Source organism: Kogia breviceps, chromosome 7, assembly GCF_026419965.1.
Source record: "Kogia breviceps isolate mKogBre1 chromosome 7, mKogBre1 haplotype 1, whole genome shotgun sequence".
Classification (NCBI taxonomy): Eukaryota; Metazoa; Chordata; class Mammalia; order Artiodactyla; family Physeteridae; genus Kogia; species Kogia breviceps.
The window spans coordinates 25,449,627-25,462,959 of NC_081316.1; the positions used below are offsets into that span (position 1 = coordinate 25,449,627).

A 13,333-nucleotide genomic window follows, 5' to 3' on the forward strand; every position below is an offset into this window, starting at 1 on the left:
ATCTTGCAAGTATCTTTGAAGCACTAATAATTAATATTGAGAGTAAAAAGTCTAAATATATTTTATTGGATTATCTATACCTGGGGGGAAAAAGCCCACCCAATCAAACACTCTTGCTATACATCTTTAATGTTAAAAATGAGAAAATACATGGCACAAAAACAGAAATATAGATCAATGGAACAAGATAGAAAGCCCAGAGATAAACCCATGCACCTATGGTCAGCTAATCTATGACAAAGGAGGCAAAGATATACAATGGAGAAAAGAGAGTCTCTTCAATAAGTGGTGCTGGGGAAACTGGACAGCTACATGTAAAAGAATGAAATTAGAACACTCCCTAACACCATACACAAAAATAAACTCAAAATGGATTAGAGACCTAAATGTAAGACCAGACACTATAAAAGTCTTAGAGGAAAACATAGGAAGAACACTCTTTGACATAAATCACAGCAAGATATTTTTGTATCCACCTCCTAGAGTAATGGAAATAAAAACAAAAATAAAAAAATGGGACCTAATGAAACTTAAAAGCTTTTGCACAGCAAAGGAAACCATAAACAAGAGGAAAAGACAACCCTCAGAATGGGAGAAAATATTTGCAAACGAATCAAAGGACAAAGGATTAATCTCCAAAATATATAAACAGCTCATGCAGCTCAATATTAAAAAAACAAACAACCCAATCCAAAAATGGGCAGAAGACCTAAATAGACATTTCTCCAAAGAAGACATACAGATGGCCAAGAGGCACATGAAAAGCTGCTCAACATCACTAATTATTAGAGAAATGCAAATCAAAACTACAACGAGGTATCACCTCACACCAGTTAGAATGGGCATCATCAGAAAATCTACAAACAACAAATGCTGGAGAGGGTGTGGAGAAAAGGGAACCCTCTTGCACTCTTGGTGGGAATGTAAATTGATACAGCCACTATGGAGAACAGTATGGAGGTTCCTTAAAAAACTAAAAGTAGAACTACCATATGATCCAGCAATCCCACTACTGGGCATATACCCTGAGAAAACCATAATTCAAAAAGACACATGCACCCCAATGTTCATTGCAGCACTATTTACAATAGCCATGTCATGCAAGCAACCTAAATTCCCATCAACAGACAAATGGCTAAAGAAGATGTGGTACATATATACAATGGAATATTACTCAGCCATAAAAAGGAACAAAATTGGGTCATTTGTTGAGACGTGGATGGATCTAGAGACTGTCATACAGAGTGAAGTAAGTCAGAAAGAGACAAATATCATATATTAATGCATGTATGTGGAACCTAGAAAAATGGTACAGATGAACCGGTTTGCAGGGCAGAAATTGAGACACAGATGTAGAGAACAAACGTATGGACACCAATGGGGGAAAGCGGCGGGGGGTGGGGGTGGGGGTGTGATGAATTGGGAGATTGGGATTGACATGTATACACTGATGTGGATAAAATGGAAGACTAATAAGAACCTGCTGTATTAAAATAATAAATAAAATAAAATTCAAAAATTAAAAAAATAAATAAAATCCTTTTGGAAAAAAAAATGAGAAAGTACAAATATAATGTAATTATAACCCATCTGAACCCTCTTTTGACCCACCTCCCCTATGTCTCTGCTTTCCTTTATAAAAAAGACTAAAAGAGTTGTCTTTTTTTACTGTCTCCGATTTCTCTTCTTCCTTTCTTTCTTGAACCCATTGCAGCAAGACTTTTGTCCCCTCCACTCTTAGGGCCACCAAACATCTCCACATCTCTAAATACAACATCTATTGCTAGTCCCTATCTAGTCTTCTTCAGTCTCTTTTGCTGGTCCCCCGTCTCCCGAATCCCTAAATGCTGAAGTATCCCAGGTCTCATTGCTGAGATCTCCCCCTTCTCTATACTTTCTTGCTTAGTTGCGTGCTGATGGCTCCCAAATTTATATCTCTGGACCCAATATCAGCCTGGGATTCCAGACTACTTTGTTCAACTGGCTATCTGACATCTCCACTTGAATGTTTAATAAACATTTCAACCTTAACAAACCCAAAACCAACTCTTTATTTCCTACCCAAATCCTGAGCCTCCTGCAATGTTCCCCATCTCGATGGCAACTTCAACCTCCAGTTGCTTGAGACAAAAACCTTGGGGCCATACTGGTTCCTCTCCTTCTCTCCCACCCCACCTCTAATCCATGAGAAAATTCTATTAGCTCCATCTTCAAAAGATGTCCAAAATCTAACCACTTCTCCCCACTGCCTAAGCCATCCTACCTGGTCTCCCCATTTCCACCCTTGACCTTACAGTCTTTTATTTTTTTTAATTTTTATTTATTTTTGGCTGCATTGGGTCTTCATTGCTGCACGGGGACTTTTCTCTAGTTGCAGCGAACAGGGGGCTACTCTTCGTTGCAGTGCGCAGGCTTCTCCTTGTGGTGGCTTCTCTTGCTGTGGAGCACGGGCTCTAGGCGTGTGGACTTCAGTAGCTGTGGCATGCGGACTCAGTAGTTGTGGCTCTTGGGCTGTAGGGCGCAGGCTCAGTAGTTGTGGCGCATGGGCTTAGTCGCTCTGTGGCATGTGGGATCTTCCCAGACCAGGGCTCAAAGCTGTGTCCCCTGCACTGGCAGGCAGATTCTTAATCACTGTGCCACCAGGGAAGTCCTGACCTTACAGTCTTTTGTCCCCATGACCACCATGGGCATTTTTCTAAAACTGGAGTCAGAACACGTCACCTCTTGCTTAATCTCATTCAAAGTAAAATACCAAGTTTTCACTTTGTCAAAAAGTCCTATATGATCTGGACCGAGCTCCCACTTCAACGTCATTTCTTACCACCTTCCCCCTATTCACTCAATTCCACATGGCCTCCCTGCTGTTCCCCAACCATCCCAAACAGTCTCTCCTCAAGGCCTTTGCAGTTGCTTTCCCCTCTGCCTGAACACCTTTTCCCAGATATCCAGTTTTAAGTATCTACTCAAATGTCACCTCGACATGGGGGACATCCCCCATCACTCTAGATAACCAGGCACATGCATGAGGGTACACATGCAAATGCACATAGACATCAGCCTCTTGCTATCCTCTTACCCTGATTCATTTTTCTTACCACCATCCAACCTACATTTATTCGTTTTTTTTTGTTTTTTGTTTTTTGTTTTGCGGTATGCGGGCCTCTCACTGTTGTGGCCTCTCCCGTTGCGGAGCACAGGCTCCGGACGCACAGGCTCCGCGGCCATGGCTCACGGGCTTAGTTGCTCCGCGGCACGTGGGATCTTCCCGGACCAGGGCACGAACCCGTGTCTCCTGCATCCGCAGGTGGATTCTCAACCACTGCGCCACCAGGGAAGCCCTATTCGTTTATTTTCATTTGCTACTTAAAGTGGGGTCAGCATCAGCATCACCCTGATGCTTGTTAGAAACGCAGAACCTCAGGCCTTATCCCAGACCTACTGAATCAGAATCTGCAACAGGATCTTCAAGTGATTCACATGCACAGTAAAGTCTGGAAAGCACTGGGCTAGTTCCTAACTGCCATGAGAATGGGAGCTTGTTTTCTTTCATTATTGTAACCTCAAAAAGCTGAGGTACTCAAGATACATTGAATGAATGGATGGATGGAGGGATGGATGGATGAATGAATGAATGAACAAATGAACTGTTGCACCTGTTTCGAATGGGACTCCAATCTGATGATGTACAAAATGTTGGAGGGGGTAAAAACGACTTCCTAGGTCAAAATTATCCCCCCTATATTGTGCTCAATTAGAGATTCTTTCAAAATGCAAATACATTCCCTGAATAAAGCAGTCATTAACAACTTGCTGTGGATTACTTAGATGAGATAATTATTCTAACATCTAACAGAATCATCCAAACTAAGGGAACAGGAGTGTAAGAAGGCTGAAACTTTAATGAGTACCTACTCTGTGCTGGGCATTGTAACAGGCAAGAGGGAAACAAAAATAAATCAGGAACTTACAAGTTGGTGGGAGACGCAGAGGAGGGTCAGGCGGGTAGAGCGCCTGTGAGGAGGGCTTCAGAAAGCCCAAGGGCAGTGAGAGAGTCCAGGGCACTCCTCCCTATAGCATCCTGTGCTTCTGGCCACAGAAGTAAAGAACATTTACTTCTCCTCTGCCTGAAATGCCACCATCCACGCTGCCAACACCTACTCATCCTCCAAAGCTCCTGGTCTTCCAGAATTAACTGTGCCTTCATTTTATTTGCTCTGACCACACAGTATCAGAGTTCAAGGACGTGTATCACCTTATTCATGAGGGGTTTCTACAAACTGCCTGACCCTTATGCATGTCTGTATCCCCTGCCCCAGCACAGCACCTGGACAGAGTAAATGTTCAGTCAATTTTATAAGAACAGCTAGCATTCACTGAGCATTTACTATGTACCAAGCACTGTTTTTAAACACTTCGGATATATTAACTCATTGAATCTTCACAACAACCCAATCAGACTGGAACTATTATTATCCCCATTTTACAGACAAGAGAACTGAGGCCCAGAGAGGCCAGGTCACATAAAGGAATGAGCACTGCACCTGCACCTAAAAGACACACAGGAAATGTCTACTGACATGAACTGAATGGAAGATCAGTGGTTAAGAAGATCCGGAAGTCAAATTTGAACTTTACCAATCTGCCCAGAGCCTTAGAGGGCAAAAGAGAATGGGGAGATGTCCGAGCTTGCTTCTGTAAAGAACCTTCTTTTCCACACCAGTCTCCCACATGCAAAAGAGAAGTCAGGGAGCAAGGGTTTCCTGGAGATAGAAGTTAGGCGAGGAAGTCCGAGAGAGGACATTCAAGACAGCAGCCTTGAGAAGGAACCCCAATTCCTCAGGAATATTAAATCAAAAGAATTTGGGGTGGAGTGGGTGGCGGTGGGCTGGGAACACACTGCAGGGGCTCCAGGACACAAAGGTCCTATAGCACTGTCCAGAAACCAACCTATTTTTACCTATTTGTCAGCCAAGGCAAATGTCTGGCTTAGCCTTGCTTACAAAACAAGACGCAGCCACCATGCAAATGACACGACTGTAGCAAGCTAGCACGTTCAGGGGGAATCTTAGAATCAGCGTTTGGCTTCTCATGCAGCCCAGCCTCAGACTCACTCTACAGCGAGTGGCAGCACCGAGCATTAGCTGTGCCTCCAAAAAAGTTCAAAACCAGGGAGTCTGCTGGAAGTCAAAGGTCTCAGGAAAATGTCGTCTGTTCTCCTGCCTCCCTCCTGACACTGCTTCCCCCACAAACCCCTTGGGACTCCCTGCATCAGGTCCAGGACTCACTCACCCTGCAGTAAAGCTGCCTCAGGTAGAAATCAGAGAACAAATGAAAAGCAGGCAGGAGGCAAGTTAGGGAGCCCAACGTTTAACTCTTCCATTGAGAGAAAAACAAGTCACGAAGTTTAATCAGAGGCAAACACCCAGGAAACCATGGAGCCCGGCAGTAGACTCTGGATCCACAGGTGAGCTGGACCACGGGAAATTGGTCATCAAGAGTGACAGCAGAAAGGACACCCAAAAAGCACAGAGGACTCAACGAGTCACTCCCATGAGAAGGAAGAAGACAGAGGACTACTGATTTTTACCATCATTTAAATCAAAGCAGCTTTCCTAGCGATCACCAGGATCACCACACTAAGAGAAGAAAGGAAAAGAACATCAGGGCTAAAAACAAAAGATACAGAACAGAAGTCCCCTAAGTCAGGCTCTGGCAGTCTGAAAGAAGAGCCAAGAAAAGTCACAGAGGTTCCAAAGGGGCAATGTACAAAGGTCAGAAGAGAGATCAGAAATTCAAAGCCGATCAGAGGAAACCATCTGACATATCAGGCCTAATAGGATAGACACATAAAATCTAAATTTCACACATTACAAACGGTTGAACAGATTTTGGTATCTGCACTCAAATGAAGAACATCCAAAAGTTGGTATCTCATAAATTGTTTACAAAACTATTAAGGATCTGATTCATTTTAAATAAAAACTCAAAGTGTGTTTCTGATCCAGTGAATACTAAGGTAATTACATGTGTCTAACTCAGAACTTACCTTTTAACCATCAAATACACATCACTGAAAACTGCTAGAGGCATAAAAACTGGGGGCTAAAGTTCTTCGGAGGTTTTCTCGGGTCTCGGGCACACATCCAAAGATTACTGAACTTCCAAAGATTACTGAACTTTCTCACCACTATAATCACAATAGACAATTCCTGGAGAGCAACTTGCACACATAGACACCTCACGTCAGTGACCTTTTAAGTGAATCAAAGGAAAATGGGCTTTGAATTAAGCTGTTGAAGACAGGAAATGTTTTTAACCTGAAACCCTCTTATCTAAAACAGTGTGAACTCCTTCATAGTTAGGAGATTTAATCTAATTTGGGGGACAAGGCACTAGGAAAAAAACAGTCCTCTTTAATCCTTGCTAAAAACCACAGAAGTACAGAAGCATACTGGCTGAAGCAAGGGCTATATTCCTTGATAAGTGAAATGTACCAAGAGCCCAGAATTTCACATGCAAAAGCCTGCCCTTAACAAGTGCCATAGTAATCATTCTTATTTCAAAGGCAATTGCTGACCGCACAGGAAGTTTTGAAAAACATTAGCCGAATAATCCCCCCTAAATAGTTACAACAGATTTTTTAAAACTGTCCAAGAAATTACAGAAATCTATTTCCTGAGGATTCTTGGGAGTCAAAAGAGCCAAGCGTGGTTATTTTTAACTAACCTCCTGCAAACAGTGGATTATACACTCAATCCCTTTGCAAGACGCAAGCAATTATTTTAGGTACCTCTATCCCAAAAGAAAAAGGAGTCTCCTGTCAAGACAGAGAGGAAAACGCCGACACGGGAATTGCCTAAAACTCTCTGGGCCATTTCGTGCAGTTAAAACAAAGTGGACAACCGTCAGGGAGCCCAAAACATAGTAGACGTCCCCACTTTGTGTGTCCTACTAAAACACATCCCTTTTCAGGTGTCCTAAACACAGCATATCTTTATCTAAATGAAGCATGCCTTGGGGACCACCAGGAAGGACCTGCCACTTGTCCAGAAGGAAGATAGGAATGCACCTCTTTTTACTTCCCCGCCCAACGGTGCCTTCCCGGGAGACAGATTTCTGACAGTTCGCCTGCTGTTGCAGCAGCAAAGGGCGGGGAAAATCCTAGCGCCGGTGCTGCAAAGACCTCTCATCCACCGCCACCGGGTCAGGTGCCGGCCCCGACGGGCAGCCCCGCTCCTCCAGAAACCTCCGCGGACACAAAGCAGCCGCCAAGTGCTTACCCGGGTCGGCCAGGCAGTGCTCCGGAAGGGCCGCCAGCAGCAGAAGTCCCAGCAGCAGCATAGGCGGCGGCAGCGGCGGCGCATCCTGGGGCCCGGCAACCTGGGGGCCCCTCACGCCCGGGCAGCGCGCGCCAGCCCGGCCGAGCCCGCACGCCCGGATCCGGCCCCTGCGCCCCCGCACCTCCGGCCCATCTTCCCTCGGGCCCTGGGGCTTCGCCTCCTGCCGAGCCATGGGGACGCTTCACTCATCCAGGCCACTGCCTCGCTCCACACCGCTCCGGTGAGCTCAGCCTTCGGCGCCCCGGTCCTCACCGTGCATCTCCGGCCACGGCCCGGGCGCCAGAGGGCGGGGGCGCCGAGCGGCGCGACTCGCTGGCTCCTGCTGCCGCGCCAGGAGCGAGCTCCGCGGAGCCGCGGCTTCACTCGCGCAGGGGCCGGGGCCGCATGGAGCCGCGGCGGGAGCGGGCCGGTGTTCCCACGGTGCCCGTCGCCGCGCGCCGACGCGCCCGGGGCAGCGAGGGTGGGACGGGAGCCGCCCGGAGCCCCCACCCACGGGCGGGCTCCCGCAGACTGAGGGGGCGAGGCTGCGAGCCGCGGGGGCCGGCAGCCGCTGGGCGCACTCGGGGCCCTCCCTCCCCCCGCCGGCTGCAGCCTCTCCGCCGCGCTCTCCTCGCTCGCTTGCTCGGGCTCGGGCTCCAGCTCCGGCTCCGGCTCCGGCTCCGGCTCCCGGGCCGAGAGTGTTACTGCAGCTCAGAGCGGCGCCTCATTGACAAAGAAAGCACGTAGCCACCCGAGCAGGCGAGGGAGGCGAGGCAGGCGCGCGCGCGCATCCCCGCGTGGAGCCACCGCGCGCCCCCCGCACCCGCGCGCCCCGCCGGGCTCCGGGCTGGGGAGGGGGACCCCTCGCGGCTGTTCGCGCGCCGCGGACATCCGCACAGGGCGGTGGAGGGGTGGGCTTCCCTTCCTCGCATTCCCCACCAGCCCCTCGGCTAGAGGAGGGAAGATCGGCAGGAAAGGTCCTCCGGCCCGGAAAAGCGGGGTAAAGAGTCGTGGTCAACGTGCTGAAGAGGTCAGAAAGCCCTTTGGCCTGGGTTTTGGAAAGCCCTTTAGATGGGGGAAGCGCTTTGTGCTGTTTGTTCACTACTTCTCTGAGGGGCCCTTGGACACCCGCATGCCCATTTTACCCCTGAGGACCCGAAGCGCCTGTGGCCTAGTTGCAATAACACTCTGGGTTAAAACGCATTAGAAATATTTATTGCAGCCACACAATGTGCAAAGCCGTGCACATTGGAAAGACCAGGGGAAAGTCTCTTCATAAAAGTCCCTTCCTGAAAATAGGACACTTAGTCACTATCCGGTGGGACACAAGGGCCCGAAATCAGCAGAACTGGCCTCCTTGCTCTTCCCCTTGCAAAGCTGGATGTCCTGAAGCAAGCTACCTAGTTCATCGGAGCTTCACACATCCCCTATTTATTGACTAATATTTATTGAGGGCCCACTGCTTGCCAGCTACTATGTGAGGCATCAGGGATCTAAGTGATGAGCAAAAACACAGTCCCTGATGTGATGAAGCTCCAGCTGTATTCGTTCAACAATACTTCCTGACGGCCTGTTATGTGTCAGGCACCGTTCTAGACACCGAAGACAACAGCCACCAACAAAATCCCTGTCCTCTTAGAGCTGACATTCTAGTGGAAGTACACTGGCAATAAACAAATAAGTAAGAGATAAAATGTCAGCCGGTGGTAAAAGCTATGGAGAAAAATCAGTGTGAAAGAAAAAATCGGGGATGGAGTGTTGCAATGTTAAATAGAGGGAAGGAAGGTGTCACCAAGAAGGTGACATTTGAGCAAAGACCTGAAGGAGGTGAGGGAATAAGCCTGGCAGGAAGAGCATGCCAGGAAAAAGGGGCAGCAAGGGCGAAAACCCGGGAACACAGCTGGCTGGGGCATTCAGGGCACAGCAAGCCAGCCAGTGGGCCTGGAAAAGTGTTAAATCCCACTTACTGTGAATCTGTAGGATCGAAATAACACCATATGTCATCTAAGACACACATTTTTTCACATATTAACTTCTCAGAAGTCAGATGTGTCTTATCATGCACTTAAAATTTGTTGACATATAGTAATACCTTCTTAGGGTTCTTATTATTTAAGCTTGCTGTTCAATTAAATCACTTCTGCTGTGGTTTTTTTAAAAAATTGCAGTCTAATTGCCGCAATAAAACAGCTCAAGAAAATCATTTTGAGCCACTAATGAGAAAGCCATGATTCAGACAACACCATAAGATAGGAGGCATGGTGCTGGCCACAAGGGGTGATCCCAGGGACAGCGGGGTGGGGTGTGATGGTGCCAGCAGTCCAGGCAAAGCTGGACTGAAAGATGCCAAGGTTTGGAGCAGCGGAGGTGTTGAGGAGAAGGGGGCATGGAGGGAAAAGAGGGCAAAGAGAAAAGAGAGCAAAAGTGGGCAGGGAGGTAGAAAAATGCATGTGTGGAGCCCTGGGGCCGCTTGTTTGAAGCTAAGAACTCTATTAGGAAGAAGTGGGAGGTAGAGAGGGGAAGGAATATTGGGACCAACTTGTGGAAGGCTTTGGACGCATTTGGGCTTTTTCCCAAAGGGAGGGAGAGGAAAAGGGGAAGAAAAGTCAGTCTCCGGAGCACCAGTGATGTGCGGGCCCTGAGTTAGCAGCGGAGGACACACAGGCAGGTGTGATGGAGAGAAATATAAACCCTTGACTAGTCATAGCCTCTCCCGCCCCACCCCACCAAACCCAGTCCTTTTCTGCACATTGCAGTGGGGAGAGAATAGAGAGGGAGGCTAGGACTGAGGAAGCCAGAGGGGCTGACTGAATTCACATGGAAAGGGACAAAACGTTGCTGGCCTAAGAGATAGAAAAGATCCAGAAGGGGAGAGGCTATGAGGCAAGAGAGGCAAAACCCAACCAAAGCTGGGTTCTCCGTGAGCATGTAGAGAAAGTGGAGAGAGATTTGGGGGACAGAGATTTGGGGCTGAGAGATAGCAAAGTATATCCTCTGCATTGTAAATGGGATTTTCCCTTCAACATTATTTGCCAGAGTTAGATAAGGTACAAATTACTTGTCAGTGTTTTTGGTGGTTAGACTGATGTTTCATTGAATTTTTCTCTCTGATGAGCTGGCCTCAAGAGCAGACACAATGCTTATCCTCAAGAAGCCCCAGTCTCAAATCTAGTTGGGGGCAGACACATACGGCATTAGCCTCAGAGAGATGCAGTGAGTATGCACTAGAGGCATATATGCACATCGCCCATCATCGCGAGAATGTGGGTGAGGACTGGCTATTTCTGCCTGGAGGGAGAGGAAAGGTGAAAGGAGGTAACATTTAAACTTGGAGTTTGCTGGCACCACAAAAGTTAAGGCAGAAAGGTGTGAGAGTTTGCAGCATTTTTCAAGGAAAAGTAAAGTATCTGGTGAGGGCAGCACAGAGGGGACCTGAGGAGATCCTGCTTCAAGGCCGGAGACCTAAGCTGGAGGCAGATGTAGAGAGGCTGAGTTTGTACCTTATCCTCATCCAGTAGGAGAGATTTTCTGCAGGCTCAGGAAGCTTGGTGAGATCCCAGTCCTTGACTGATGGGTGAGGGTACAGACTCTGTTACTTGACTACTTAGATTTAAATTCTGCCTCTACCATTTACTAGCTGTATAACTTTGGGCAAATCCCATAATCTCTATAGATCTCATCTATAACATTGGAAATAGCAAGAGCACCTATACATTTCAAGCATTTAGAAGTACACTTGACACACAATAAGCACTCGATCAATCTTATCTGTTATACATAATATGACAATTGCAACCCTCTTAAACCATAAACCCTCTTGTTAATTTTAGTCTATTTAAACAGGGCTTTTGGACTTAACCTATGTATGAATTTTTTGCTTTGTAGCTTTATAAAGTCAGTGTCTTTTGTGCATAGCATTTATGAGGCGGGATTGGGGTCAGGGGTTGGGGAGATCAATCCCTGGGCAGTGGTTTTAGGCCCTCAACTTGACATTTCCACCATTACCGTGGAGGGGAGTGCCTGGGCCTGTTTCATTCTTTTTGCAATAAGCAGATATTTCTTCTCTAGTTCTGATCTCTGTTACTGACACTCCCTGCTGGTACGAAGCCCAGGTCTACACCGTGAAGCCCTTCTTTCCTGTGCCCAAAACTGTGGTAGGTCCCAGAGGCCCTGCAGTGTGCAAGGCGCTGCCCCCATCCTGGAGTGAAGGAGACAAGTAAACACACAAGTCTGCCTCTCCTGGCAAGTGCTGTGGCCACATGCAGAGCGGACCTGAGAGCAGAGCTACCCAGTAGAATGGACTAGAGGAGGCATGAGACTAGAGAGAAGGGGCCACCTGAAAGGAGGCTGTTGCAGAAGGGTGGATCATCTTGGTTCCCCTTTTCACTCATCTCTCAACCTATGTTTCTAAGTTTCCAAAGCTCACTCTAAGGCCCAGCACAACAGGCCCAACAAGGTGATGCCAGCACCCACTAGGGCCAACCCTGAGTGCCCAGGTGGGTGATGCTGATCTCAGTCCTCGCCGTGGCCCCTACAGCAGCCTAGAGATTCAGTGTTTGTTGATTTGGACTGGTTTTCCATTCATGACATTTCAACTCCCCGGCTTCTGGCTAATGGCTCTCCAAATCCTCCAGTGGGAGGAGAAAATTCGTTTTTTAACCGTCAAGGGCTAATTTATCTTGTTAATATTTGTTGCTTTGGGGGCTCGTCCAATTGCAGAGCGGGGATATGGTCCAGGCGTTGGCACTCTGAGGCTAGCTCATTCCCACTGCACACTTTGCCTGCATGTTCCAGCTTAGCTACATGAAACGCTTTCCTCAGGCCCTATGGGATGGCCACTAGCACTGGCCATTGCAAATCTCACTGATTCACAACCTGGGTTCCAGTCCTAACTCTATCACCTAATAACTGGTGACCTTGGGAAAACTTTTTAAACTCTCTGTGCCTCAGTATTCCTCTTTAAGAAAAGTAGACATGTCTACCCAAGATATCAAGGTATCTACCCAACGTAAATAAAAACAAATGTGCACACAAATACAAATGTTTGTAGCAGCATATTATTCACAACAGCCAAGAAGTGGAAACAACCGAGATCTCTATGAATTGGTGAACAGATAAAATGTGGTCCTGCAGCATACAATCCATCAATAAAAAGGAATGAAGTTCTGAAACATGCTACAATGTGGATGGACCTTGAAAATATTACGATAAATCCAAGAAGTCAGTCACAAAAGGCCACACATTATATGATTCCACATATGTAATGTCCGGAAAAGGCAAACTCAAAGAGACAGAAAGTAGCACGGTGGTGACCGGGGGCCGAGGGAAGAAAAATGGGGAGTGACTGACTGCAAAGGGCACAGCTTTCTTTTTAGGGTGACAGAAATGTGCTAAAATTAGGTCGTGGTGATGACGATTAACTCTGTAAATATACCAAAATTCATTGAATTGTACGCTTAAAACTAGTGAATTTTATGTTATGTAAGTCATAGCTCAGTAAAGCGGTCCAAAACCAACTAAGCTTGGCACAAGTGCTCAATAAGCCTTTGATGTTATTTTTATATAAGGTCTTTCTCAATGCACATAAAGGAGAGAATATTTACATTTAAAATTTCATTTTAAAGTTCTATCATTTTTTAAAGGTCTATAAGAAGTGTAATACAAACAATACATATCCTAACGAGGATGTTAGCCCACTAGCAGTAAATGCCAGCTCCTCCAACCAACCAATGCCCCTTTTTGTTTGCCAAAAACACTTGTATTTTATTAGAAAATCTAATCAAGTGCATCTTCAGACCAGATGAAACCATCACCCCTTTAGAGGCAACTTGTGGGAATTCCCTGGCGGTCCAGTGGTTAGGACTCCCGGCTTCCACTGCAGGGGGCAGGGGCTCAATCCCTGGTCAGGGAACTAAGATCCCGAAGGCTGCACAGCACGTCCAAATAATAAAAAAAAAATAATAAAGGCAACATGCACAGTAATAACGTCTTCCATTCTTGAGTACCTGTTAAGT

At 46.9% G+C, this 13,333-nt stretch overlaps 1 protein-coding gene across 3 annotated transcripts in view; it reads right to left on the reverse strand.

The window, feature by feature from the left end:
• The window catches only part of KIAA1549L (KIAA1549 like), a 295,434-nt gene extending 287,826 nt beyond the window's left edge, over window positions 1-7,608 (reverse strand). For all 3 annotated transcript variants that reach the window (XM_067038032.1, XM_067038031.1, XM_067038028.1), the window contains exon 1: window positions 7,281-7,608. In XM_067038032.1, the coding sequence (XP_066894133.1) occupies window positions 7,281-7,512 (232 nt within the window). In that variant the 5' untranslated portion in view covers window positions 7,513-7,608. The remainder of the gene's footprint in view (window positions 1-7,280) is intronic.
• Between the last annotated feature and the right edge of the window lie 5,725 nt (window positions 7,609-13,333).